Source organism: Petromyzon marinus, chromosome 9 (assembly GCF_048934315.1).
Source record: "Petromyzon marinus isolate PM22_M1 ecotype Great Lakes invasive population chromosome 9, UKy_Petmar_22M1.pri1.0, whole genome shotgun sequence".
Lineage (NCBI taxonomy): Eukaryota > Metazoa > Chordata > Hyperoartia > Petromyzontiformes > Petromyzontidae > Petromyzon > Petromyzon marinus.
This window is the reverse complement of record NC_133675.1, coordinates 8848841-8873852: the sequence shown is the minus strand read 5'-3', so window position 1 is coordinate 8873852 and position 25012 is coordinate 8848841. Positions and strand designations below refer to the sequence as shown.

The window sequence follows — 25012 nt, the reverse complement described above, 5'->3', positions numbered from 1 at the left end:
TGGCCAACACCACTCTAGGCCGCCTTTGTCTCCCGAAGTAGTGATGTTTGTTTACACATCGCACCAGGTACTCATTTAAGGATGAGTCGACCAGTTGAAATACTCGTCACCAATGTGTGCTGTGGGCGGGAATGAAATTCGGGTCACCAGGCTCGAAGCGCAGTGCGATAACCAATGCCCTATGGCTCCACATACTATTACTGTATAGACATATATACATAAGACAGACACACATGGGACAGACGTTGTACAACATCAAGACAGGCTACATCTGTGCAGAACACACAGAAACACATTGACGATTGTTACCCTCATGTTCTAGGCATTGAGTAGGCGAGTCGCAGGTAGCTATGACACGAGTTTGAGATGCGCACAGTGGGGTTCAAGTGCTGTTAGCGATCACCTATTGAGGCCAGAAACGGCGCACACAATGGGGTGGTGTGGTTAGAACCACGTCCGGCAGCCATGGTCTCCGAGTGCTGATGTTTACACACCGCAACCAAGGCACTAATTTAAGTCGTCCGCGTTCACCTGGGTAGGGGGGGGGAAGCGCAGGACCCGTTCAGATTAATAGAATACAACCCAGGTCACACTTTCCGTCGCGGTGGTGCGCTAACCACGACGCCACCGCTCTTCACACGAAAAAAAATATACACATCGAGTAACATGCAAATAAAATAACCCCCCTCCCCCCCGCCACCACTATCGTCTTAACAGACAGTTCGGGCAAATGCTCGAAGCGAGTACCTCGTACGACCGACTCGGCACCGGTGTTCGCCACGGGCGAGAATCGAACTCGGGGGCGCCGAGGTTTTACGTTGGCGCAGCGCAGCGCTAACCACTACGCCACCGCTCCCTCTGACACGCGCGCGCGCGCTCGCACGCGCTCGCCTCTGGCGTCGTCGTCTGAGCGGTCGGGCAGTGCGGCCTGTAGTAGTACGTGCTAATGGCTCTGGATATCTCCCAAGTGTTGCCTGAGGATTTCGCCGTCCAGCATTAAACAACTTGTGAGTCTTACCGCTGCGCTGAATAAAAGCATTGGGGGAAAAGGGGAAAGGGGTGTGGGGGGGGAGGGGAATCGCACGTTCCCCATTATAATTTCTTACTGCTCCCTTCCACGTGCAAAACCTCGTGGATTCACTTTGCACAATGTGAGTGGCGCAAAGGTTTGGTCGTAGGGGAGATTAACTTGCACGTTTTTTGTGTGTGTGTGGGTGAGGGTTTAGCAAAATGCGCACGTTTGTAAACACACAAGCATTGCAGTGGCATATTCCGGGGCTTGTCCGGGTTAGTGAGCCGGACAAAAACACATTTTCCCCAACTCCGGCACGCCACGTCCAGTATCTAGCTCTCGCCACGTCTGTGGGTGCTAGCCACGTGCCACCTCTTTACCGGCGACGTGGAAAATGTTCAACGAGAAAATGAAATAGCGGGATATGCCGCGCACCTTTACAGACAACAATAGCATTAGTGTATATGAGGGTTATATGAGCACGTGAGAGACACCATCCTGCCTGGTAAGAACAGGAAGCGGACTTGCACTGGGTACGCCGCGGTGTCAAGGCATTGATGGGCGGCGGTCGAGACTAACGAGGGAGTGTAATCCAGAGGAGGGAAACGCGCCCGAGGGATGGAGCGATGAAAAATTATCTCGCGTGCGGGAGCAAGACGTATAGCTGAATCGCAAGACCACGAGAGATGGCGACGGCTTGGGGAGGCCTTTATCGAGCAGTGGATAGATCATGGTTGCCGATGATAATTGTGCATTGAGGTTCCAACGACGTATTTTTTATGTTAAAACACGCTAGACGAAAATATGAGAAATGCAGTATTTAAAAAGGTAAGCAATACCTGCACATCATAATAACGTAAACACAATCGTCTGACGGACGTCAGAGCTCACGAAGCCACACCGCAACAACAGCAGCAGCAGCAAAACACACAAAAAAAAACAAGAATGCAAGCGGCCTAAATATGTGTGGAGCGCGGTGCGCGAGTCGACTATACCCTTAAAATATCACTTGCGCAAAACGCTCCTCCGCCGCTCACACACTGCAATATTCATAGCTCCCGGCTTCCTCTTCCAGAGTCGGGCCACCTGCGTGCGACACGGGGGGGGGGGGGGCGGGAGCTGCGAGTGGCGCGGCCCGATGGACACAGACGAAAAGTGACAGACACGTCGCTGACTTGTTCAACGTGACTTGCGCCGTGGGTTGCCATGCATGCCTGCACCTTAAATCGATTATACAGTCAGTCGCATGAAACACGGGGGGAGGGAGGAGGAGTGGGGTAGGATGGGGGGTGGGGGAGACCGGTGGGGGTGTTCGGGAGGATTAGGAAGAGATATGATGGTGGATGTGATGAGAGTGAAATGGGTGGGTTCGGGATCGCGAGGGACGATCATGATCATGATAATGATGATAATGATGTAGAAACACGGGAATATGTTTGCCTTCAATAAACGGAGTTAATTGTCGTAGCTATAACTGCACTGATTTTTAGTTACGTACCAATGAAGGTTTAGGCTAGAAACGTAAACTCTAATGAGTAAGAGTGTAAGCGTGTACTCGAGACAAAGTGCCCGCAATTTCCGCACCTCCAGCGTGTCAACGAGGAATGGATCATCGACTGCGTTCGTGATCCTGAGTCACAAACGGGGATGGAAGTTCTGTGTTAATAGTCGCGTACAATGATAATATTAATTTAAAACATTAATCAACACAATCTCAATTTATTAACACCACGTTGCAACAGATGCATATATAATCGGTTTACGTTTCGGGCAGTATCCCTTCTATAAAGTCTATTGTAAATGCATTGTTCTGAAAATTATCATGAATAAAAACATCGTTCTGACTATTTTACAGAGAATCGGCATTAACGCTGATAAATGATTGCCACTAGCAGATTACTGGGCCTTGTTGCAGTACAATTATACAAATAATTATACAAAACCTTTGTTAAACCACTGCTGGCTGAGTGAAGACTCTATTGGTGGTGGGGGTTGTTTGACCATACTTCACCATGCTGGTCAGCGAGGTTTGAGGAAGTTTGCGCTCGCCATCTGATCAAATATAATATGCTTAGTGATGTTAGCTGTGGCCGGGATTGGACTCGCCCGGTTCCGATCGCAGTGCACTAACTACCGTGACACGGTTCCACATTGTACGGCATACTATTTGCAACTTATATACTGTATACACATATACACGCACACATTCAAATACTTTGAAGGCTGACACGTACGCATATATTAGTGGCGATTAGGTTTAATCACAGATTAACGTCTGACTTTATTAGAATATGCACGAAATACGTAATGTCCAAAATGAACTTACTAGGCTATATAGCCTTTTAATAAACAAATCATGCTAACTAAGAAAATTGTAACAATATTGCCCAAATAAGATTGCACATGAAGGAGTTGAACTGCCATAAATATCCTGCAAGGTGGTGCAACAGACTCGCGTGTATATATTACACCTTTACTGATTTTCCACATCCCCTTAAATCACATATTAAGTCAACGTCTACTCTGTACACACACACAGTTGTTTCGGTATAAACATTCGCAACCAATTCCTCTATAATGCACTTTCATTTTTTCACGAGTGGCACAATTTTGGTAAAATATTGCTCATTGCGTTACGCAAATGACGTGGCTTGAAATGTGACCCAATACAAAAAAATTTTCGGAAATTGAAGGCTCCACTTATATTCTTATGCATTATGTACTAAGGAAAGAAATGTAGTCATAACAGTAGAACTGGAAATGAATGCGCGTTCTCAAAGGGTGTATTCCCTTATCACCCTCCATGGTGAATTCTCACGTCTCGTGAAAAGTCCACGCGGGTGTTTCTCTGTTGATTTTGTTTAAAGGCTCGGTCTACACCTGAGCGATCAGTCGCATGCAACCTAATGGTTGCATGCGACTGAATCGACTGAATCGTTCGCGTGTGGACCTCTCCGCAACCGGTTGTGAGCAATTGCGCAACCGGTTGCTTACAGCAGACACAAATTCGACTTTCAAGCGACCAGCTTCCTCGACGATTTGATTACTCAAATGCACGTCTCGTGCGTGGACTCGGCTTATTTGCCACAATTAGCGCACGCACGTACGCGGCACGTCTTGTCGCTCACTACCGAGTGAACGGAAATCGGCTCTCACTCCGTCGTCCAAGCGCCTCTCCATGCCCTCATTATACCCCCCCCACACACACAGACACGCACACGCGGAGTAGCAGCGGTCTGCCTCCCTGGTGACTTCAAGCTGGCACAAGGTCGCGGGTTAAGCAAACGCTTGCTTGCAGGGCCTTGCCTTCAGGGGGTTTCTGCGGGCCGATCGGCCTCGGTGCTTCTGCACGCACCCCTCCTCCTTCCGAACACCCCTCCCTTGCTACCCCCCACACACACACCAGCGCCCACCTCCTTCCGTCCACAGCGCGCTCAACCACATGCTGGGTACAGATCTTTGCCTTCGTTCTCCATCCCTTTTGCAACCTCAACGTGTGATGCACTGTTTGGCAAAACAACCTTTTGAGGTTCCTCAAATTGCCCCGCACCAATACACACGGAGGTCTTCAGATGCCCCCCCCCGTCCCCCCCAAGGCCGGTTTTCAATGACCATGCTGCTCTGTTCTTTATTTAAGGTTGGGCCAGTCATGGCCAGATTCACCCTGTGCTGTTGCCTGGGCTTAATCTCTCACTCGGTCATTTTGCGGAAAGCCCTAAGCTGGGCTTGGAGTAGGGATTGTTGGCGTGAGGCATGGCCTTGCGGTGGATGTTGGACTACGATGTGGCTAACATCTCGCCTCCGTGGTCGTGTGGATTTTTCTCCGGGTCCTTCGGATTTTCTCTCCACATGCAAAAAAATGCGTTTCGAGCATTTTGCTGCTACACATTTACACATTATAAGCCACTTTGTTGAGCTATCATTTGTGGCCAAGTCGATTCTAAAAAGAGCGATTATACCTCAGTGGGCTTTACCTGGTAAAAACAAACGTTTATAATGTAGTTCGGTATGCATATCCTTACTGTATTATTCTACCCTATATTCTTAGAATCCTAAATGAGGACAGCATACGTTCCATGAGAATAAGACAAGGCCACGTGGATGTGACGAATTATATTAGATCAGTGGTAGATTTATACCACATTCACAAATCGCCACCATCTTAGCCTGGCTATTTTGTTCCGTGGTGTAACGTGCAGGCCTTTATCAATACACCGCTGTCGGGCACGTTCATATTACTTTAGCCAGAGCTGAGGTTCGTTGTATTTATTGGTCAGTAATGAGGAATTCAGGGTGGAGGGGGGTCGCCATTCACCACCTGCGGGAACTGAATCAACTGGAAACGCCTCGAGGTGGTCGGAGCTTTAGCGGTCGAGTTGACGGCAACTTTCCTACATTCCGCCCACGAGCTCACCGCCCGCTACGCCGCAAAACGACGCCCATTACCATATTCGTAACGTGATTACACCATCATTCGATCAGAGGTTGAAAATTGCGCAAAGAAGCAGAGAGATCATTACTTCGAGATGCAAAGAGCAACGCGTGGTTTAGAGAACATACCACAGCTATATATTGTACTGGACATATTATCGACTTTTAAGATATGTAATTGGGCATGGGCAGGACGTGGCTCTGGAAGGGAAGATTGCCGGCCATCGAAACTAACGATGGAGTGGAAGCCAAATAACAGAACTGCGGAGATGAAGGGGTGAACTCAACTCATGAGCAGGTGTTACATGGATTACTGCATCTTGTAGGATCGCGAGAGATGGCGACGACTTGAGAAGGCCTTTATCCAGCGGTGGATTTATCATAGCTGCTGATGATTATGATGTTTGATTATTAAGATTATTTCGTTGTATATAAAGGCTTTAGTGTGGGCAACCAGAGGTTGGGAATCAAGAGAAAGATCTAAATCCTGTGCGATACCGCAGTACATTGGCAGGGCTAGTGTCGACTTTGAGACAATTGCCGGATCTGGCAGAAGGAAGGTCGATGGGTATATGGCCTTGTTGACCTTGACCTCTGTAACACGTTTAAGAGTACATCGGTGAGATTGTAAATACAATCGAGTATTGACTGGCAGTTTTGGGTGGCTTATATAAGTAGACAACCTTTGACCAAATCGCCCGGAATGTGCCCAATCTCGACAGATCTAGGAAACTGAGCAGAATTGACTCAAGAGATCGGTGGTTGAACAGGTGACCACGTTTCACCGCGGGTTGCGATGCAGGCTGCGTGATGATGGGGCAGCTGAAGGCAACGCAACATTGTACTGTACTTCTACGCTGCCCGCCTTCACCAACCCAAAGCGTTGGTGAATTTACGGTCACGTAACCTCCACGACCCGCACTGCGTTTTCAGGCCCTCATGCAGCAGTGGATTAACCAAGCTCAGATATTCCCCAGGCAGGACGCAGGTGCTGAGCACGTGCCCATGACAGGCGCGAGCGACTGTGTGCAGAACAATTGCGGTGTCGTCTTGAAATTCCCAGCATGCTGCGATTCCTACGACGTTACGCCCAGGGTGGAGAAGTTCTGCGGTCAAATAACCCCTCACTATGTGCACGGTGTGGGGAGACGCGCATCCAGCAGTGGACTGACGCAAAGGACTGCACTTGTGTGTACATTATTGGAGGTCAACGAAGGTGCGGCTCCTGAGCTGGGGCTGCCGGGACGATGATGTGGTTGGTGAGGCTCAACTCGTGGGTCGTAACGTGGTCCTTGAATGTTGCGTGGAAAACAAAACAACAAAAAAACTCGGCCAGGGCTCACGGTAGATGTCGCTATTCTCTGCAGTCTCTTTCACCAGAGTGAGATATGACAAGCCTTACGGCTGAGACCATATCAATGTGAACTCGTAGTACAGCAGCGGCTTTTTTGCTGGCCACCGAACAAAGACGGTTGACGGCATCGTGCGCTTTCAGCTGCGCTTCTGCGGCCGTCTGGAACGCTCTTCCCCCTGTAGTTAGGAAGTCACTGGAAGCTGTACACTTTGTAATCTAAAATGAAAACTCGTTTCTTTATAACTGCTTTTTTGTGTTTAGTTTCTTGTTCTTCCCCCGCATCTCCGATTAGAACGGTTGGCTACCTACGGTGCGAAAGAAGTTCAACATACATACGTAGATATGCGTATGCGTTTAATTTGCTGTGGGAGGCCTTTATCCTGCAGTCCTGTATTGACAAAGGATGCATTATTACTTTCCAACATTTGTAGCGTAACGCGTGTGTCTCGGTGCCAAATGCATGCTCAATTAATAACATTATATTTCAAGTCTGAGTCTTTAACCTTGATCTTTATACGCCACAATATTTCCAGTTGAAATGGAAAATAGATGAATACGGATTGCAAGCATGCGTTGATAGGTGATGTTCCTCCGTGTCCACACTCAAAGGCAGATTAAGCGGTGCTGTTCAATTATCACTGAGCCCTTCTCGGCGGACAGAATCGAGTCTGCAGCTGAGACAGACAAAGCGCTGAGATGATTCAGTGAGATAACTCGATTACGCTGCGTAGGTTCCACCAACAAATGGAAGAAAAAAAAAACCACAACCGAGAGTGGGGACAATCTTAAGAGGGGCGTCACGGTGGCGAGATGATGACGACCTCGCCTGGTATGCAGGAGATCTTCGGTTGGATCCACACCCTGACGCCTGCTGTATATAAGGACTTCTTTCCATGTTCTCCCCGTGGTCGCGTGGATTTTTATCTGGGGCTCTCCGGTTTTTCCCCTCCACATTTAGAATCAAGATGCGTTTCGAGTATTTGGCTGCTATGTACACATAATACGCAACTTCTTTGAACTATCGTTTGCGGCCAGTTCACTTCTGAACAAGAGCTGTATAGCTCAGTGGGCATTACCTGGTAAAACAAAATAAAAATAGTTTTAGTTAGGTAAATAGTTTGGTGCGAGGAGATCAGCTTATTTATACCAAAGTGGGAAGAGTCTTCATCCAACAGTAGATAGATCGCGGCTGATGATAATGATGACAACAATACCACCTACACGTGTATATCTTTCTTTTTTGGGGGAAATTGCCCACTTCGATTCTCTTTAGGTTCAATATCCGCCACGGATTCCTAAGAGGCTGTTGTGAGTAAACACGCGTTTACGTTTAGAGATTTCGATCAACGATATCAATTTGTCACTAACTTGCCCAAATGCTCTTACAATTGGAAATAACGCGTTTAAAATCCTATAGCGATGAGCAGGTTGTAACGTGTGAATTGAAGATGTTTGGAATTGTTTTCATTGCTGAATGTATTTCTAATAATAGCCACACTTTGAACACTACTATTATTATTCCGAGTGCATCAGTGTTGGAATTTTATTTAATGTATTTAAGCATGTATACCTATAGGCGAGTAGGTAATCGTAGGGGACGTTGCCTGCTTTTTAGAGGCTTAAGCGTCACACTCCAAAGCAAATTAATTCGTTCGTATGACGATGGGGAATCTTATGTGTTCATGTGTTCATATGTGGTTAGCACGTGACTTAAATAAATTTAAACTTAAGGTTAACCCTGCTCTACGAGTGGGCAGGGTTAGCCTTAATAAATTCACCTTCGCGACGCATTTATTTTTGGGTCCATATTAGAATATATTCGTGCTGGGATTGTTTTAATCATGAGCATCGACCTCATTATTACGTGACAAATCTCAGCGTTCTGGCCTTTCAAAATATCATTAGAATGTATGTCACTCATTGACGATTTTCGATACGCACTATGAATGCACTTTTTTTCACAGAAGCTTACACAGGAAATCCCTTTCCCAAGCCATCCGTGATGTTGACGCCCTCCCCCGGTTCAAGTCCAAGTTCTGGACCTCTTTTTCAACATCGGCCTATGGCTGACTGTTACTACAAAATAAAGACGAACACTGTTTCTGTACAGTGTCTTGGGACAATATATGAAAGCACATTGTATATCATATCATCGCACCTTTCTGTGGTTCAGTGCGATAAAGTAACCATTTAAAGGAGATGCCCTGAAATTGCTTGCTCACGGCACTGGTGGCGGAAGGATCTCTCCTCTGGAGAGCACCTCTAGAGGGAAGTGTTGACCTATTCTTCCCCGCTGGCCAAGACGTCTTGGAAGAGGTGAGGCTACCCACACTTTACCCCATCACACGCTACCTTTCCGATCGGAGGGTTTGGGGGGTGGCCCTTGATCGGTCACCATCCCTGGAGTACCGTAAAAAAAGAGTTCAAGGCATACAGGTAAAGGTGCAGCATTGCAATTGTTTTGCTCGGGCCATCAGAGGGAGGTCTAAAGAGCCCCTCGGAAGAGGATATTAATAGCCTACTCTTCGCACTCTGCCAAGACGTCTCGGAAGACGTAAATGAAATAGTCGGCAAGAGTGACAGAATGGCTTTGAATTGCTGAAGAAGAAGAATAAAACGAATTATCCTCTCTTTCTCTCTCAAGATCGCGTATGGAAGGACACGAGGATACGTGAACAAGAGATGCAGTCGTATGGCGGCGAACGCGCTCCGTTGCGAGCTTTTGTTTTTAAAGTGCGGATTTGTTAATAATTCAGTGCGCGTCTTGGGTGCACAAAGCAAAAACCTAATTTATGTTGCCTCTATGGCGGCGGCGGCGGCAACAGTATACGCTATTCATCTGAGACGACGGACCAAGTGCACAATTGAGCTTTCTTAAGTGGGGTGGGGATTGCCCGTTATTGTAGCGCATCGAGCGAGGGGGTTAACGCCACGGTTGAAGTGGGAAAATAGATACAAGTAAATAATTTATGACGGCCTTATGTAAAAGCGCATAGATTGCCCGCGCGAAACGCAATGCAAATGAGACGTTAGAAAGTTGCATGCACAAATATGGGATGGATACATTAGCAGCGGATGGGACAGCACCCTCCCCCCCCCATGAGGTTCGGAGCACGATTCATGACGGGCCGCATTGTGTAGGCCGATATACATTATTATTACTGCACGTGTTGTGTCGTGGAATTTACATAATTGTCAGATAATTGCCCCCCCCCTCCTCAATATGACATGCGATCTAATGCACGTAACGTGTCGCCCATGCACTTCGCCAGGAGCGGTGACTTCACGACAGGTATGCTGTGAAGTGGCCTAGATATGGACACACGATAGAAATTGATTGTTGAATCCATCTGTACTGAAACTTTAGTGTGAACTTCCCCCCCTCCCCCCTCCGTTGGTAAGTTGTCTCTGGGTGCTCCTCTTTCCTCCCACATTAAACCAAACACTTAACAATGGAATTGGTCAAACATCTCGATGCAACATCCTCCTGAAAAAGAAAAACGAGCCTCGAAACCCATTACTACATATGCACGAGGTTGCGCGCACACATCTCGAGGCAGTATAGTGCACAAACACGGACACACCGCCTCCTCCAACAAAGAACTCACCACGTTCCTCGAAAATATCCGTCGGTCGCTCTCTCTCTGCTCCAAAGAAAGGGGCATTGCCCGAAACGTCAGCCTAACTGATAAGCATGCATTTTGTGAGCCAGTTGTATTAATACGTCAAATGTAGTGGCGCACAAAAGTGGTAGGTGCTGCGCACTGCATAGCTGCACCATCACGCTGACCTTTGTTTTTCTTAAAGATTACCCTTCTACCAATGTGGAGATGACTTCTTCACACTGAACCGACGAGTGTATGGGATCATTTATATGACGCGTAACATATTATCATAGCACTGCGGTTGTGTAAGATGAACACGGACATGGGGGGGGGGGGAGCTTGTTGTGGAAGAGTATGGGTGGTGGGGAGTGGAGATGTGGGATAGAAGGAGAAGGGTTTGAAAAATTGATGTAAAAGTATAGGGGGAAGTCACGTGGAAATATTGGGTCATTTGTTAAAATAATAGAACAGCAATTTTGTATTTACTATTTGTCTATTTAACGATGGAGTCATTTATAACACCAGCTTCAACGCAAGTAGACCAATGACACGTCGGAACGGCACCTCCGATTAGCACGAATTGGCTAGGTACGGTGCGAAAGAAATTCAACATGCATACCTTATATTTAGACTTAAAGCTTTCAGGAGGATCGGGAGGATGACGATCGCTTGTGTTGTGATCGAAACGTCGTAGTTTTTTGTTATCTTCTTTCAAACCTATTTACGTGACATTCCAAAAAGAACCAAGAATGTGAATTCCTGCAGTCACGAAAGCACGAAGTTACGCGTCCAAAGCGAACTGGGTCACATTCAAAGCCGCGGCCCTTTCTCACACAAATGTGCTCATCATAGACGCGGCACGCACGTGCATTTCGCAAAGGCCTCGGTAGTCTTCGACACGGACGCCGTCGTTGTGATTCGAGTGCTCGTTCATCGAATGGGGAAACCAATCACACAGATAGCGGGCGGGTGGGTAGGCGGTGTTGAGCGCACTAAGATTTGAACCAACCTGCAACGTGAGTTGGATTCCCGGCTACGGCTAACATCAGTGGCCGCGTTTATGTTTGTACTGTATGTTGAACTTCTTTCGCACCGTACGCAGCCAACCGTGCTCATCGGAGGCGCGAGGGATGGCAAAATAAACTGAACACAAAAACGCAGTTTCTAAAGAAAGTGTGAAAATATAATCTACTCGACCGTGCCGCCGCCCGCTCCCAGCTGTAGTGGAGTATGTTCAAACAATCCCCTTGTCCTACGCGGCACGAGAGGAGCTTCATCCCGCCGTACACTATTATTACTAACTGCATTTATGTCGAATTTATTTCGCACCGTACATTAGCATACCGTGCTAATCGGAGGTGCGGGAATACATTTAGTATTATTGTATTACGTTATACGTATAACACACATCCAACCTCCCTGCATCTGTATTCAGGCCGCGACATTGCAAATTCCGAACCAATTTACATTGATTCTTCACACACACACACACACACCACGGCCTACATCAAGGGCCACTATATCGGTCATGAATATATAGTAACACGAAACCAAGAACGTACCTGGGCAGCAATTCACGCGCGCGCACGCTGCGCTCGCGTCTATCTCGCTGTTGCTAAACGATGCGCGGCCCTGTCCAGCGTTCTGGAACGCCGCCGTAAGGAACGGCGGCGAGACACTTCATTGATTGAAGACGGGAAACCTGCCGGGGCACGTTGGGTGTGAACAATTTGACGCGGCGCTCTTTCGCCGGAGGTCTGCGCGGACTCCAGGCGGAAGGTGAGCAATACTTGCAAGTGAATGACTCGCGCAACTTATTAACAACCAGTGGCAGGGCGCGCGTGCCCTGGGCAGTGAGAGCTCCAAGTGCGGTAACGCACTTAGCAGGATGGGGTGGGGGAGGGGTTCCTTGGGATAGACTCCCTGCCGCGTGACTCACTGCGGCGCAGTGGCACCTCTAATGAAGAGCACGGGGGTTGTGGTGTGATAGCGCATCTGGCGCGGGGGTTGACACTTTCTGTTTTTGGGGGGGGCAATTGATGTTCGATTTGGAATCCCGCGCGGTCGAACGTCGGTCACGCCTGATTCACACATACAGATTGGTTTCGCGGTGTTGTCTGTCGCATTGTCTCGCCTACTTTAGGTGGAACTTCTGCTATGGCATAATTATTGTGAAGCAGCGGGGGTGTGGGTGGGGTGGGGAGGTCGTTCCATTGCTAGGGGGCACAGGCCAGGTGTTGCGCCATCTGCAGGAGTAACAACGTGTTTGTCGGTAAACACGCGCTCTTGTTCGGGCTTTTAGAGCTTAAAGCCAGCATGCCTAATGGGGCAAAGGGGGCAAGAGACATCTCAATTGGCGCTAATGTGCTGAAAAAAAAAGCCTGCAGAGCGATGGAGCGAGAGCCGCTGATTTGCTCTCCGAATCTATTCTGTTTATCCCGAGAACGCAGCGCGCGCCGGCTCCAGGCGCCCCGCCGCCAGATTTGCGCTCTAATTGGCCCAAAATGAAGCCAATAAGAGGCGAGCTTTCTTTTGGCCTTGAGCTAAACAACCCCCCCACCACACCACACCCACCGCTACCCCCCCATCCCTACTTCTCCCATCCCTCCAGCCCCTCGGCACCTCATCACATCCCAACCCCTAAAGCTTCCCCTCCCCCTCCCAACTCCGCTAGCGCCACCCTCCCCCAACACCCCCCCCACTCCCCACCACGCGTCCCTCTCTTCGCCCCGTCTGCAGCCTGCACCCCGAAATGCACCCCCACCACCACCCCCCCACCACCACCCACCTCCTCATCCCCACCAAAAAAAAACCAGGAGGTGGACTCATTACAAGCGATCCGCTTGTTATGCCGAGTAATCCCATTTGTCATTGTGCTTGCCCAATCGCCGCGCGTTCCTCGCTTGTTAGGCGTTTAACTTGTATGACATTTTTATTTCATCATTATCATCCGCCTTTCACAAATTGGCGCCGGGCTGACGCTCCGCTCCTGTCTGGGACGCGCAAGTTGGCGAGACTCGCTCACCCTCACTCGCTCGCTCGCCCTCACTCACTCGCTCGCTCTCCCACTCTCTCGCTCCCACTCAAGAGCGAGCAAAGCGAGTAACCGAGCCATGTTCACCGCCCTCTCTCGTCTCGCGAGCCGCGCCACTGCTCCCTAGAACAGCTCCGCCTCGGAGAGAAAGCAAGGAGAGAGAGAGCGGGGAGAGAGAAGAGGAGAGAGAGAGAGAGGAAAAAAACATCCAGGCGAGAGGGAAAGATCGCTGATGCGCCTTGGACACGCTTTTCTAAGCTCCGCGCTGGCAATTTTTATTTAGGCGCTATTCGTCGAATTAATTTTTTTTAGTTTTTACTTCGCACACAGAGAGACCGAGGCGTCGCCACGGGACGAAGAAAAATATGTCCGAGAAAGCGACCACGCCGCAAAATCCCGGCCCCAACAAAGTGTCATCCTTCTTCATCCAAAATCTTCTCAATTCCGAAGACAAGCCCGCGACCAAGCCCGAGCGCCAGCTCATCTGTTTCGGATTCGGCAATGTCCGCTTCGGCGAGGAGATGTCGGCTCTCGGGCACGGCGCGGGCCTCGTGGTGGCTCCGTTCGAGATCCCCATGCCGAGATTCGCAATGCCGCCCTTTCGCTTCGTCGAGAAGTCCATTGCCCCTTGGCACCCCTATCTCCCGTTCGGACAGACGGAGGAGAGTGAGTATCCCACAGCCTGCACGCGGACTGTTCGACTGCCGTCAGAGCGGCGGCGGCATCCACTCGCACATGCTACGCTCACGCACAGCACATACACACAGTTCGGGGTATATATATAAAAATATATTTACTGTCTCTCCGTGTGGTCGCGATATTTGACTGCGAGTAATAAAAATACTGGGGGGGGGGAGTGACTCATAACCGCGTTTTTTTTTACGGAAGATTAATGCGAGCTGTCCGCTGCAGTGCAAGTGTGTAGGTAATTCTGTGTGGCTTGGCTGTGTGAGTGCAACTGTGCGTGTGTGTTTAACAACTGTGTTCTTCGTGTTAGCGAGCACTTATTAAGACATGCGGCGAGTCGCGCTAATTAATGACGCTTGCCTCAACACTCTTCACGGCTTATACGGGGTTCTGTTTAATGTGTGTGTGTGTAACAGTGTGACCGTGTATGCTTGCATGCAACTGTGTGTGACTATTGATGTAACTGTGTTTGTTTACCCGCGCGCGTGTGCGCGTGTGTCATAGGTCCTAGGGGATGCTCCCCATCTCTGCCCAACAGCGATCACGCCTCGCCGTCTCCCTTCAGCGACCGGGGCTCTCCGGCCACCGCGGCCAATAAATGCGAGGACGTGGACGGAGGAGACTCGTCGGGGTGCGCCGACGAGCGACTCACACCGCACAAAACTGCCGCAGCCGCCGCAGCCGCCGCAGCCGCCGAAGACGCAGCAGACGCCAAGGAAGAATCCATTGGCGACAGCGGCTCCGAGCGACAACTCGAGACGAGCGGCGGCGTCGATCTTCTGGAGAAGAAGGGCGGACGCAAGAAGAAGACGCGGACCGTGTTCTCTCGGAGCCAAGTGTTCCAGCTGGAGTCGACGTTCGACATGAAGCGCTACCTGAGCAGCGCGGAGCGCGCGGGGCTCGCCGCGTCGCTCCACCTCACCGAGACGCAGGTGAAGATCTGGTTCCAGAACCGGCGCAACAAGTGGAAGCGCCAGCTCGCCGCCGAGCTCGAGGCCGCCAACCTTTCGCACACGGCGCAGCGCCTGGTCCGGGTGCCCATCTTGTACCACGAGAGTTCAGGGGTCAGAGACGCGGCGGCGGCGGCGGCTGCGGCGGCGGCGGGCAGCGCCCACGTGCACGGCGGGGCGAGCCACTTGTCACGGCCTCTCCTGCAGGGCTTTGCCCATCCGCTCCCGTACATGCACCAGGCCATCGGCGGCCCGATGCCCGTGATGCGCTCTATGACTGGCTTAGTGTAACAAGCAAAACAAAAACTATTTTTAACAAGTTTTTTTTTTCTTTTCCATTGGTATATATGTTGGATTTGTTGTTTTTTTATATGAAATACTCTGGGTTTTTTTGTACTACTGTGTAAAGTGTGAGAATTCGAGCGCCCAGCGCGTTGCTTGTAATGCGCAAGTTGGCGTGTGTGTGTGCGTGCGTGCGGAGGTGTGTCGACTACTGAGCTGTAAACCACAAAAACATTGACGTTTGTTGTGCTTGTCTTGTAAGTATCGTTTGCGGTATATATACACACACACATTGCACACGTTTAATCGACGGCGCGTCTGAGCTAAGATTGCGTACACGGTACAGCCCGTGTTGTCAAACCACAGCTGAGACGCACCGCCAACTATATAACATGTAAAGTGTTCCATACACGGTCGGCGTCTTTCGGTGTTCTCTTTACGATTGTGTACATAAGCGTATTTTATTGCAAATGTTGGAAATGGGGGGGGGGGGGGGTAAGGAAGCGAATGTACAGATTAAAACAGATCGAATTTCAATATATATGCTGTATATTGTAGCCTATACCCGTCAAAGGTTAATCGCGTCCGTCTATCGTTCATTTCTCCCATGTAATTGCTGTACTGTATTTCTCCACCGCTCGCCGACTGAGAGGACGACGTCGCGTGAACGTCGCGTGAATACGAACGGATGTCAAAAAGCAAGCCCCCCTTCCCCCCGTCCTGCGCGAATTGTACACGTGTATTTTTGAAAGAGAGACGTGCTTATTTATTCGCCTCGCGCTTCGTTGTCGCCAACTCGCCACGCACGTGCTTCTTGCCACGACCGTCAAAGCTGGCCGTCCTCAGTCGGCCTCGACTTCGTATTTATTCGCCCCCGATTGTTCTATCTCGCGTCCGTTTCGTTGGGGAGGTGTGAGCTGCCAGATAACGTTGCGGAGAAAGGACGAACGAAGCCCCATTAAACGTGAACTCCTGATAATTTTACCAATATTTTTTTTGGTTTACATTTTGTTGTTCTGTTACTTGCTTCCGGCGTTTGGACATTTAATTAAGTTACACACGCACTTCGAATAAATTCTCCCACGGTACTCCTATTGACATAGTATATCATCATCATCGACTTCTTTAACGTTCGCAAAACGCGGTTTATAATGCACCTACTACGTCTTAAGGGCTGTCTTGTGACATTGGCTATCGAAACCGTCCGAAGATTAAAGTGCTACTTTTGAGAAAAGCACATTTTTGATGAGATCTTTAATTGCCTAGATAATTAAAACTTGATAGGCTATACGTAATAAAATGTACTTGTAAAGCAACAGCTTCTACATCCGCTGTGCAAATACATTGTGTAAAAAAAAGCAAGCCGTGTTATATCCACTGCTGTCCAAATTGTGTTGTTTGAAAGTGTTTTTTCTAACATTAATGAATTACTCATTAATCATCCACATCCACAGTAGCGGGCATTATATGATCCACTCTCGAAGCGGTCTCCATCTCTCAGGGTCCTGCGATGTAACGATCCAACCTAACACCTGCACATGGGCTAAATGTATCGCTCCATCGCCGTGATGGCCGAGTCCAAATCACGAAATTTAATTAATTAAAATTGGGGGGGAGGGGGGGTGGCAGGGTGGGGGGTGAGGAGCAGGGGGGGATGGCGTGCGAGGGGGAAGTCCACCCGAGTGGCCTTCCGGACGTTAATTGGCAAAGCCGATGTGCTCGAAAAAGTTCTCGTATGAGTTGGAGCAATTAGCAGCAGAGCCTTTTGTGCTCGCGATAATGAAATGGCTTCGGGGTCAAGCTGTGTTTGCACTGCCTTTATGCCGGCGAAGTTAACATCGCTGTTCGGGGCCCATTCGCCTGTAACAGCGAAATCCTCGGCGTGTCGAAACCAATAACCACGCTACAGTTCATCCGTGCAATGCTGTCTGAACGGTCTCTTCCGTTGTTATTTTACCACCGTTAGCGCGGGCGCCAAGCGAACCCGGGCTCCGGCCGCAAAAGCGGCGCATTCACGCAACTCGCTGTAGTAGTTGCAGTGTCTGTGGGTGTCTGTGCAGGCGCGCGGTCGTGTAAGCGGTTAGCCCGCTGCGCTACGAACCCGATGAGCCGAATTCGATTCCCGCTCACGGCCAACACCGGTGACGAATATCTGAACCGGTCCTGGGCCTCCCCTCGGTCGACTCAGCCTCGAATGAGTACCTGGTGCGGTGTGTAAACATCGTCACTGGGTGAGACAAAGTCAGCCGGGCGTGGTGTTGGCCACCCACCCCCTCGTGTGCCGTGCCGGCCTTCATAGGTGCTCGCTTACAGCACTTGTCCCAACAGTCTGTCAAGGCTGTACAGGGGATCTTTGTAGGGGAGCGATAATGTAGTTGCTACGAGTTCAATTTTCGCTCACGGCCAACACCAATGATAATTATAATTATCACTAGTGTTGGCCGTGAGCGAAAATTCAGATAATTATCTGAACTGATTCTGCACCTACCCTAGGCCGACTCAGCTCTAAATGAAGTACCTCGTGCAGTGTGTGTGCAAGTGCTGTTAGCGAGCACCGTGCCGGCCTTCATTTGGTGCTCGCTAACAGCACTTGCCCCGAGTCTGTTCAGGCTCAGCTGGGGGTCTTTGTCTATGTATGTTTTATTATCATCATCATCAACGGCTAACCAGAGCTACCATGGAATGTGTTGCAATTTACTATCCACGTATTTGTGTAAATGTGCGTGTAAAATAGGGCTTATTTTCTAACTCGATATATGATGGAACCCTGCGAGTAGGAATTATTGGCATAAGGCACTACCCCGCTAGAATATCCATATTTGAGTATTCTCCTTAAAGACTTCTGATAACCCTAACGCACCTTCAAGCACGGTTTTTGCTTACAAGACAACGACAAAGCCTTAACAGACTGTAGGGGCTAGTGCTGTTAGCGAGCACCAATGAAGGCCGGCACGGCACACGATGGAGTAGTTGGTTAGCACCACGCCCGGCCGCCTTTGTCTCCCCAGTGGCGATATTTACACACCGTACCAAGCTATTCATTTAAAGCAAAGTCGACCTAGGGTAAGGTCCCGGACCGGTTCAGATAATCGTCAATGGTGTTGACCGTGAGCGAGAATCGAACTCGGGTTGCCGGGTTCGTAGCGCAGCGCGCTGTCCACTGCACTACCGTCAAGCACTCCGCCGCTCAGAACACCACGCGGCATCCAGAGAACACAACAAGATGAAACGTGGCGAAAATAATTACCAGATCAGCGTTCCGGACTGTTCATCCTGAAATGAAGCACTGCAAATGTATACAAACACGTATATATGCACACTTGGGCCTTAAAAAGGTGCTAGCTAGCAACACTTTTCCCAAGAGTCTGCGATGCAAGCTAAACGGGAGATGTATATGTCTTTATATACATACACTGTTCATGTACTGTTTGTATATTACACGAGAAGTGAACAATGTGTGTCTATATACAGTATATATAAATATACACATATATTACGTGGGTACAGCTAATTATGACACGTGTAATTAATTAACTGTATATGGCGCCTCGACTCACTAGAGGACACACACACGCATGCACGCACGCACACACACACAGTTGGTACAACAGGACATCGTTCCGCAAAAAGAGGCGCATTTAATCGTCGCATTGATATTAAATATAACGAAGTTAATTATAGATATAATTATTTGGTACGCAATTTAGTTTCAGTGTAGGTAAAGGTAACGCTTTTATTAAGGCCATTAGGAAGCTCAACGTAAAGAGCCCCAGTATTTTTTTCGCCGCTTTCGGCAAATTCACTTTAGCGTTTAATCATTTAAGGTGTATGTGAGCCTAGACAAATACTTTGAGAGCTTCATGCATACTGCATACGAACACAGAGAAACGCATAGGTATATCGGCTCTTCGCGTACAGGTTATAGTAGGAATGCGCATGCACTTTAAAAGCATGGCCCATTGTCCAATGGTCCATCGCAACGTGTGTAAATAACTGATAGAACATTTAGAAAAAATGCACTCGCCTACACTTTGTACGCACACAAATGCATTTGTCCGCGTGCTCCGGTTTCCTACGGCGTGTAAACACTCATGAGTTTGGCCGATAACACCTTAATATATAGAGGACCGCAGAGTGTGGGCAATGGTTGGTGCCGGCTTATCGCGTGGCTGCCTTCCTGCTTGTCTCGCTGGTTGCTCGCGACCCCGAGTCGGTCTCGCTCTATGAGAGCGAGCGAATCGTGCGGTTGCGCTTTATAAGTTGAAACCATTGTAATAATAATTAATTCGTGTTTTGAGTAAGGAGTTATGGTGAACTGAAGTTTGTTCAAGTGTCTTCAACCGTATGACAGTTTATGTTTACAAAAGCATCTAAAAACTGTAAAACGCCTCAATTTGTAAGCTAAGCTTATACTGATGATGAGACTTTGTAAATATATATCACATTCACACACGAAATCCACAATGTGAATTATGGATCTCAAATAGGTCGGGGAGCTACGTGAACATTACATTTAAATAAGCGTTTACATTGACCCATTTTATAAGACATCCCACAAGTATTGACTTAAGAAAAAATAAGTGGCCTTGAGGGCAGGCCACCGTCGCGGGAACGGGATGACGACCGGTGGTCGAGACTAACCACGGAGTGGCAGTCAAAGGAAGGAACACCCCGAAAGAGAAGACAGTCCACGGCAGAGAGGACATCAACTACGGTACCGAGCCGTGTATGCCGAGCGCGCGAAATGGATCGTGGCATCACGGGATCCGCCTCTTCTTCTCTGCGCACGGCTGGACGGAGACGGTTCTAGAGAAGGCCTTCATCAAGTAGAGAAGGCCTTCATCAAGCAGTGGATATCTCATGGCTGTTTGCTGCTGCTGCTCGTGATGATGATGATGATGGCTACACATGCTATGCAGACACACGCGCAGACACGTTTTATAATTGTGCAGGGATGCGCACTGGGGGTACGTGGCGACCTTGCCTTGCTGAGAGGGCTCGCTTGGGCTGTGCGGGGTGGAGTTCACTCGCGCTCACCGCTCCACCACCCACTCAACCACTCACCCACTCAACCACCCACCCACTCCCTGCAGCTCACCACGGGACCACGCGCATTAGCCTGCTTGAGAGAGGGGCCGTGATCAATTCGAGTCGATAATAATGATCATTTGCATCGCTAGAACGCCGCTGAATTAATCATTTAATGACTAATGTACCATTAGCGGTGGTTTTAATTGCCGGGTCGATACATCACTGCCCCGAGCAAGAACAGAGGGCGCAATTATGGCAGACGCGGCGACCGGACCATGCCTGTCTCGACAGCCGGGATCAAATCAGAAAGCCTCCGCCTCGTGTATTTACGGGAGCCACTGGCGCTGCGAGGTTTTTGTTGTTGTTGTTGTTGCTGTTGTTGTTGTTGTTGTTCCCCCTTCTTCTCTCTTCTGCTGCTTTGGTAATATAGGGTGATCCATTTAAAGACGCTCCACTCAAATAATAAAGGGGTTGCGGCGAAGTTGGTGGGGGGGGGGAGTATAGGGGAAATCATGTGTGACAGTAAAGCATCTCGAAGACTCCCACCAATCATTGTACACGAATTAAAAATCGTCTGACGCTAACGTAGTCAATCACGATATTCCATCACCTGTTGTAAAGCCTTGTAAGAGGGGAGGGTCATGATAAATAAGGGCATCCACGAACGGATCACCTTTGTATTTTAAAGCAAAACTCTTTCCACGCACGTTAATTACACGTTTTAACCACAATTCCGTGCGGTTGGATACAAACAAAAATAATACGAATAAAAATATACACAAGTAGAATTATTAATTAGTTGCAACACTCCAGAGGTTGGTCTGTGTGTGTAATTAACGCACTCGGAGCCATTTCAAATGATATATTAAGCCCACGCTAAGGGCTGCTATATTTGCGGCAAGATGTAATTAATTTTTAAAAACGTCATTTCCATAAGTTGTACATTGGTACACAAAAGCCCGCAGCCCGGCTGATTTATCGCCGGTTCGGGCCTCATGTAAACATTATCGATATTGATTTGAATGCAATAGAGCAGCTCAAACGCTAACCGTACTTACTTAACGTGAAGGTAATTATAGCTCGAATAATTACAGCGCCACAATAACACGTGGAATCATTTCAATGGGTGAATACGGGAAACGCGACGCTCATATTACTTAAACAGGCACGACTCCCGTTGCATATTCATGCTTTGTTCACGCAATTTCAATCGCATACGCGTGTGTGTGTTGGTGGGGTACAGAGTGGGTTGCTGTAGGTGGGAGGAGTGTCTTGACTGTACAGGGTGGTCCAGATGTCTTGTGACCCACCCCCTTTCCTCCATTTAACTCTCTAAAACTTAATATTATTGTATACCAATGGGTGTCAGAATAGAGATGAATATGCATGAGTAAAAAAATAAGGAGTATATTATTCATAATAAAGTGAAAGCCTACGTGTTAAACAGTATATTATTAATAAGGGGGGTTACTAGACATCTGGACCACCCTGTATAAATAAAGATATCGTCAACGGATTAAAAAGACTCAAGGTTTCCAATTCACAGGCGCTCAACGCCCGCGGACGAGGGGGAAACCTCCTCGCACAACACATGCACCTGGTAGAGATCCTGCGGTTCCTCAACGAATGGCCAAATGACCGGGAATTTGTTTTATTTTAATGTAATTGGACGTTTAGCTTTGCGCGTTTCGCTTGGCGGTAAGGAGCAAATGCGCACAGGTGTCCCATTGACATCGTCCAACCGTGCTTGAAGACGCGACACGGCACGGCACAGAAGACCCGTGTGCAGCAGCAGTGTGCAGCAGCAGCGGCGTGCAGCAGTGTGCAGCAGTAGCGTGCAGCAGTGGTGTGCAGCAGCGTGCAGCAGCAGCGTGCAGCAGCAAACAGCAGCAGTCTGCAGCAGCAGTGTGCAGCAGCAGTGTGCAGCAGCAGCGGCGTGCAGCAGTGTGCAGCAGCAGCCGTGCAGCAGCAGCGGCGTGCAGCAGTGTCGTGCAGCAGCAGTGTGCAGCAGCAGGGTGCAGCAGCAGCAGCGATGTGCAGCAGCAGCGTGCAGCAGTGTGCAGCAGCAATGTGCAGCAGCAGCGTGCAGCAGTGTGCAGCAGCAGCGTGCAGCAGTGTGCAGCAGCAGTGTGCAGCAGCAGCGTGCAGCAGCAGCGGCGTGCAGCAGTGTCGTGCAGCAGCAGTGTGCAGCAGCAGGGTGCAGCAGCAGCAGCGGCGTGCAGCAGCAGCGTGCAGCAGCAGCGGCGTGCAGCAGTAGCGTTCAGCAGCAGTGTGCAGCAGCAAACAGCAGCAAGTTTTCCTGCACACAACTCTCGCGCGCGTTCGCTTCGTTAAATTAAACGGGGCTGCAGCGCGCACACACACACACAGAGGGCTGTTGCGGCAGCGTAGTTAAATAACGTTTGGTTCATTTAAAAGGCGGCGTGACAGCGCATAAATCGCGGGGCAATGCATCGGCGCTGTTTGCTGATGTATGTTTCCCTGCGTTGTAATTAACCTTTGCTGGAGACCTCAAGTGGTAAAGTGGGCACCTCGCCGCCGCCCCCCCCCCAACCCTCACAGCCCACCAAAGCCGTAGCGCCCCCTCGCGGCGGCCGGGCGCTTGAAGCGATCGAGGCGCGACCTCCCCGTTGGCTTTGTGATGCTTCCAAACAGGGGCGCGTTTGACCATTCGCGTGTCAGCGCGGAGGAAACGATCGTGGTAAGACGTGCCCCACTCAGCACGTCACCTCCACCAAAACGAACGGCAGCCGCTGCCCGTTAAAATGTACCGCAGCCGTTCTTAGGAGTGTAGCCGTCACCACCCCCCCCCCCATCCCCGACTAACAATTAGCAGTCGAAATCCATTACGCGGGCAAAAGAAGGGTAGAGTGCTTGTTTGTTCGCCTCTAACAGATGGATGCGCCCGTGCATGCACGCCGGCATTAAAGTTTAAATGATCAGAGCTTATGGATGTGCCGTGTATGCAGTTTAAAACTTGCGCGCTTTCCCGAGGCGTCCCGCACGCAGCGCGTGTAACTAAGTAGAGGTCTGTCGGAAAACCCCAGCTCAACCAAGCCACCCACCCACCCCCCCACTCCACCACGACACCCCGTGCAAGACGGCGAGATAGAATTGGCAACGTAACAAAAAAAAAGTAGCACGCCACGGCACTTGATATAGCACTTCCATCAGGCTTTCATCCGAGTTCGATTAACCGAAACATAGGTTGCAGACCAATGCTGATTGAAACAGTTTAAATTTTAATTGTGTTTTTAATTTGACAGATAGTCGCCACAAAGAGTGGCGTTACACGGGCCGTGCCGGGGACCGTCGATTTTCTTAATTCATCCCAGAGGGACGAATGAGTCTATCAATCCAGTAAATTGGAAAGCCATTAGCGCCCCGCGGTTCACGGGCCTCGCGGTGTTAATTGGAACTTGATGGATCGCCGCCCCTTTGATGGGATCTGCCGATGTAATCTCGCCACCGCCCATCTCACAATAAATTACGCGATTTATTTTCTCCGCCATGAAGCATAAATTCCTCCCCCCCCCACCACCACCGCCACCACCACCACCACCCATCCCCCTCACCCGCCTCGCTGGGCCGAGGCTGTAGGTACAGGCTACAGCGACGGAGATGCGGGGCGACCCATCCTGGGCCACCATTCATGCGGGCCAGGCGACGGTGGACGCTGAAAGAAAATCGAAACATAATCAACCTTTGTGGTTAGGGAATAGATTGGCGCCATTTTCTGCCGTAATTCCCCCCATTTTCACCCTATGCTGGGACATACATCATAATATAAAGGGCAAAATACGGCTGGCCTTTAATATTTATCGGTGGTTGATTCTCAATTCTTACTTGTTTATGACTTCATTTATCATCGCGGACTGTAACCTTTTCCATTTCGTAGAATATTATCAGGCAAGCGAAAACTTCGCTCGCCTCACGACCAAATAACATTTCGCCATAATATTTGTTGACGGCCGCAAAAAGAGTAAAATATGACAAGAGACCGCAAAAAGCTGAGTAGAATCGATTGCTTCATATACTCGCTTTTCTTTTTACTTCGTCTCGCTGGTTCGGCACAAAATATTGCGCGCAATGGCTACAACTTTCAAAAAAACACCCTTTCCAATGCTGCGCTCCGTATCGGGTCGCTCTTTCTCTCGAGCAAAGCGCCGCGATCGCCGACTCTGCCGTACGCCGTTCTTAAATACGCGCGCTGATGATGGGTGAACGTGTGACTTCGTGAACGCCTCCTCCTATGGATGTACACATCCACACACACACCTCATGCCACACTCGCGAAACTGGGAAGCCGCCGGTCAGCGCAGGTATTATAGATGAGTTGCTTTAGGTTCAAACGTGGAGGGCACGCCAATAATAATGTGTGGCTTGTGTACACAACACAAAAGACAAAGATTGCCCGAATAGCATTGCCAAAATGTAGTGGCAAGTGCTGTTAGCCAGCATTTATTGAGGCCAGATCGGTACACGATGGAGTCGCTGGCCAACACCACGCCCGGCCGCCTTTGTCTCCCGAGTGGCGAAGTTGACATATCGTACCAGATACTCGTTTAAGGCTGAATCGACGTAGGTGAGGCGCTGCACCGGTTCAAATATTCGCCACTGGTTTTG

At 49.4% G+C, this 25012-nt stretch overlaps 1 protein-coding gene across 1 annotated transcript; it reads left to right on the top strand.

Moving 5' to 3' along the window:
• Positions 1 to 13222: 13222 nt before the first annotated feature.
• On the top strand, positions 13223 to 16339 carry LOC116940580 (homeobox protein HMX3-like). The gene is made up of 2 exons (XM_032950566.2): positions 13223 to 14102; positions 14628 to 16339. The coding sequence occupies exons 1-2, from the start codon at positions 13802 to 13804 to the stop codon at positions 15362 to 15364; spliced, it is 1038 nt and encodes a 345-aa protein (XP_032806457.2). The 5' UTR covers positions 13223 to 13801; the 3' UTR covers positions 15365 to 16339.
• The last annotated feature ends 8673 nt before the right edge of the window (positions 16340 to 25012 follow it).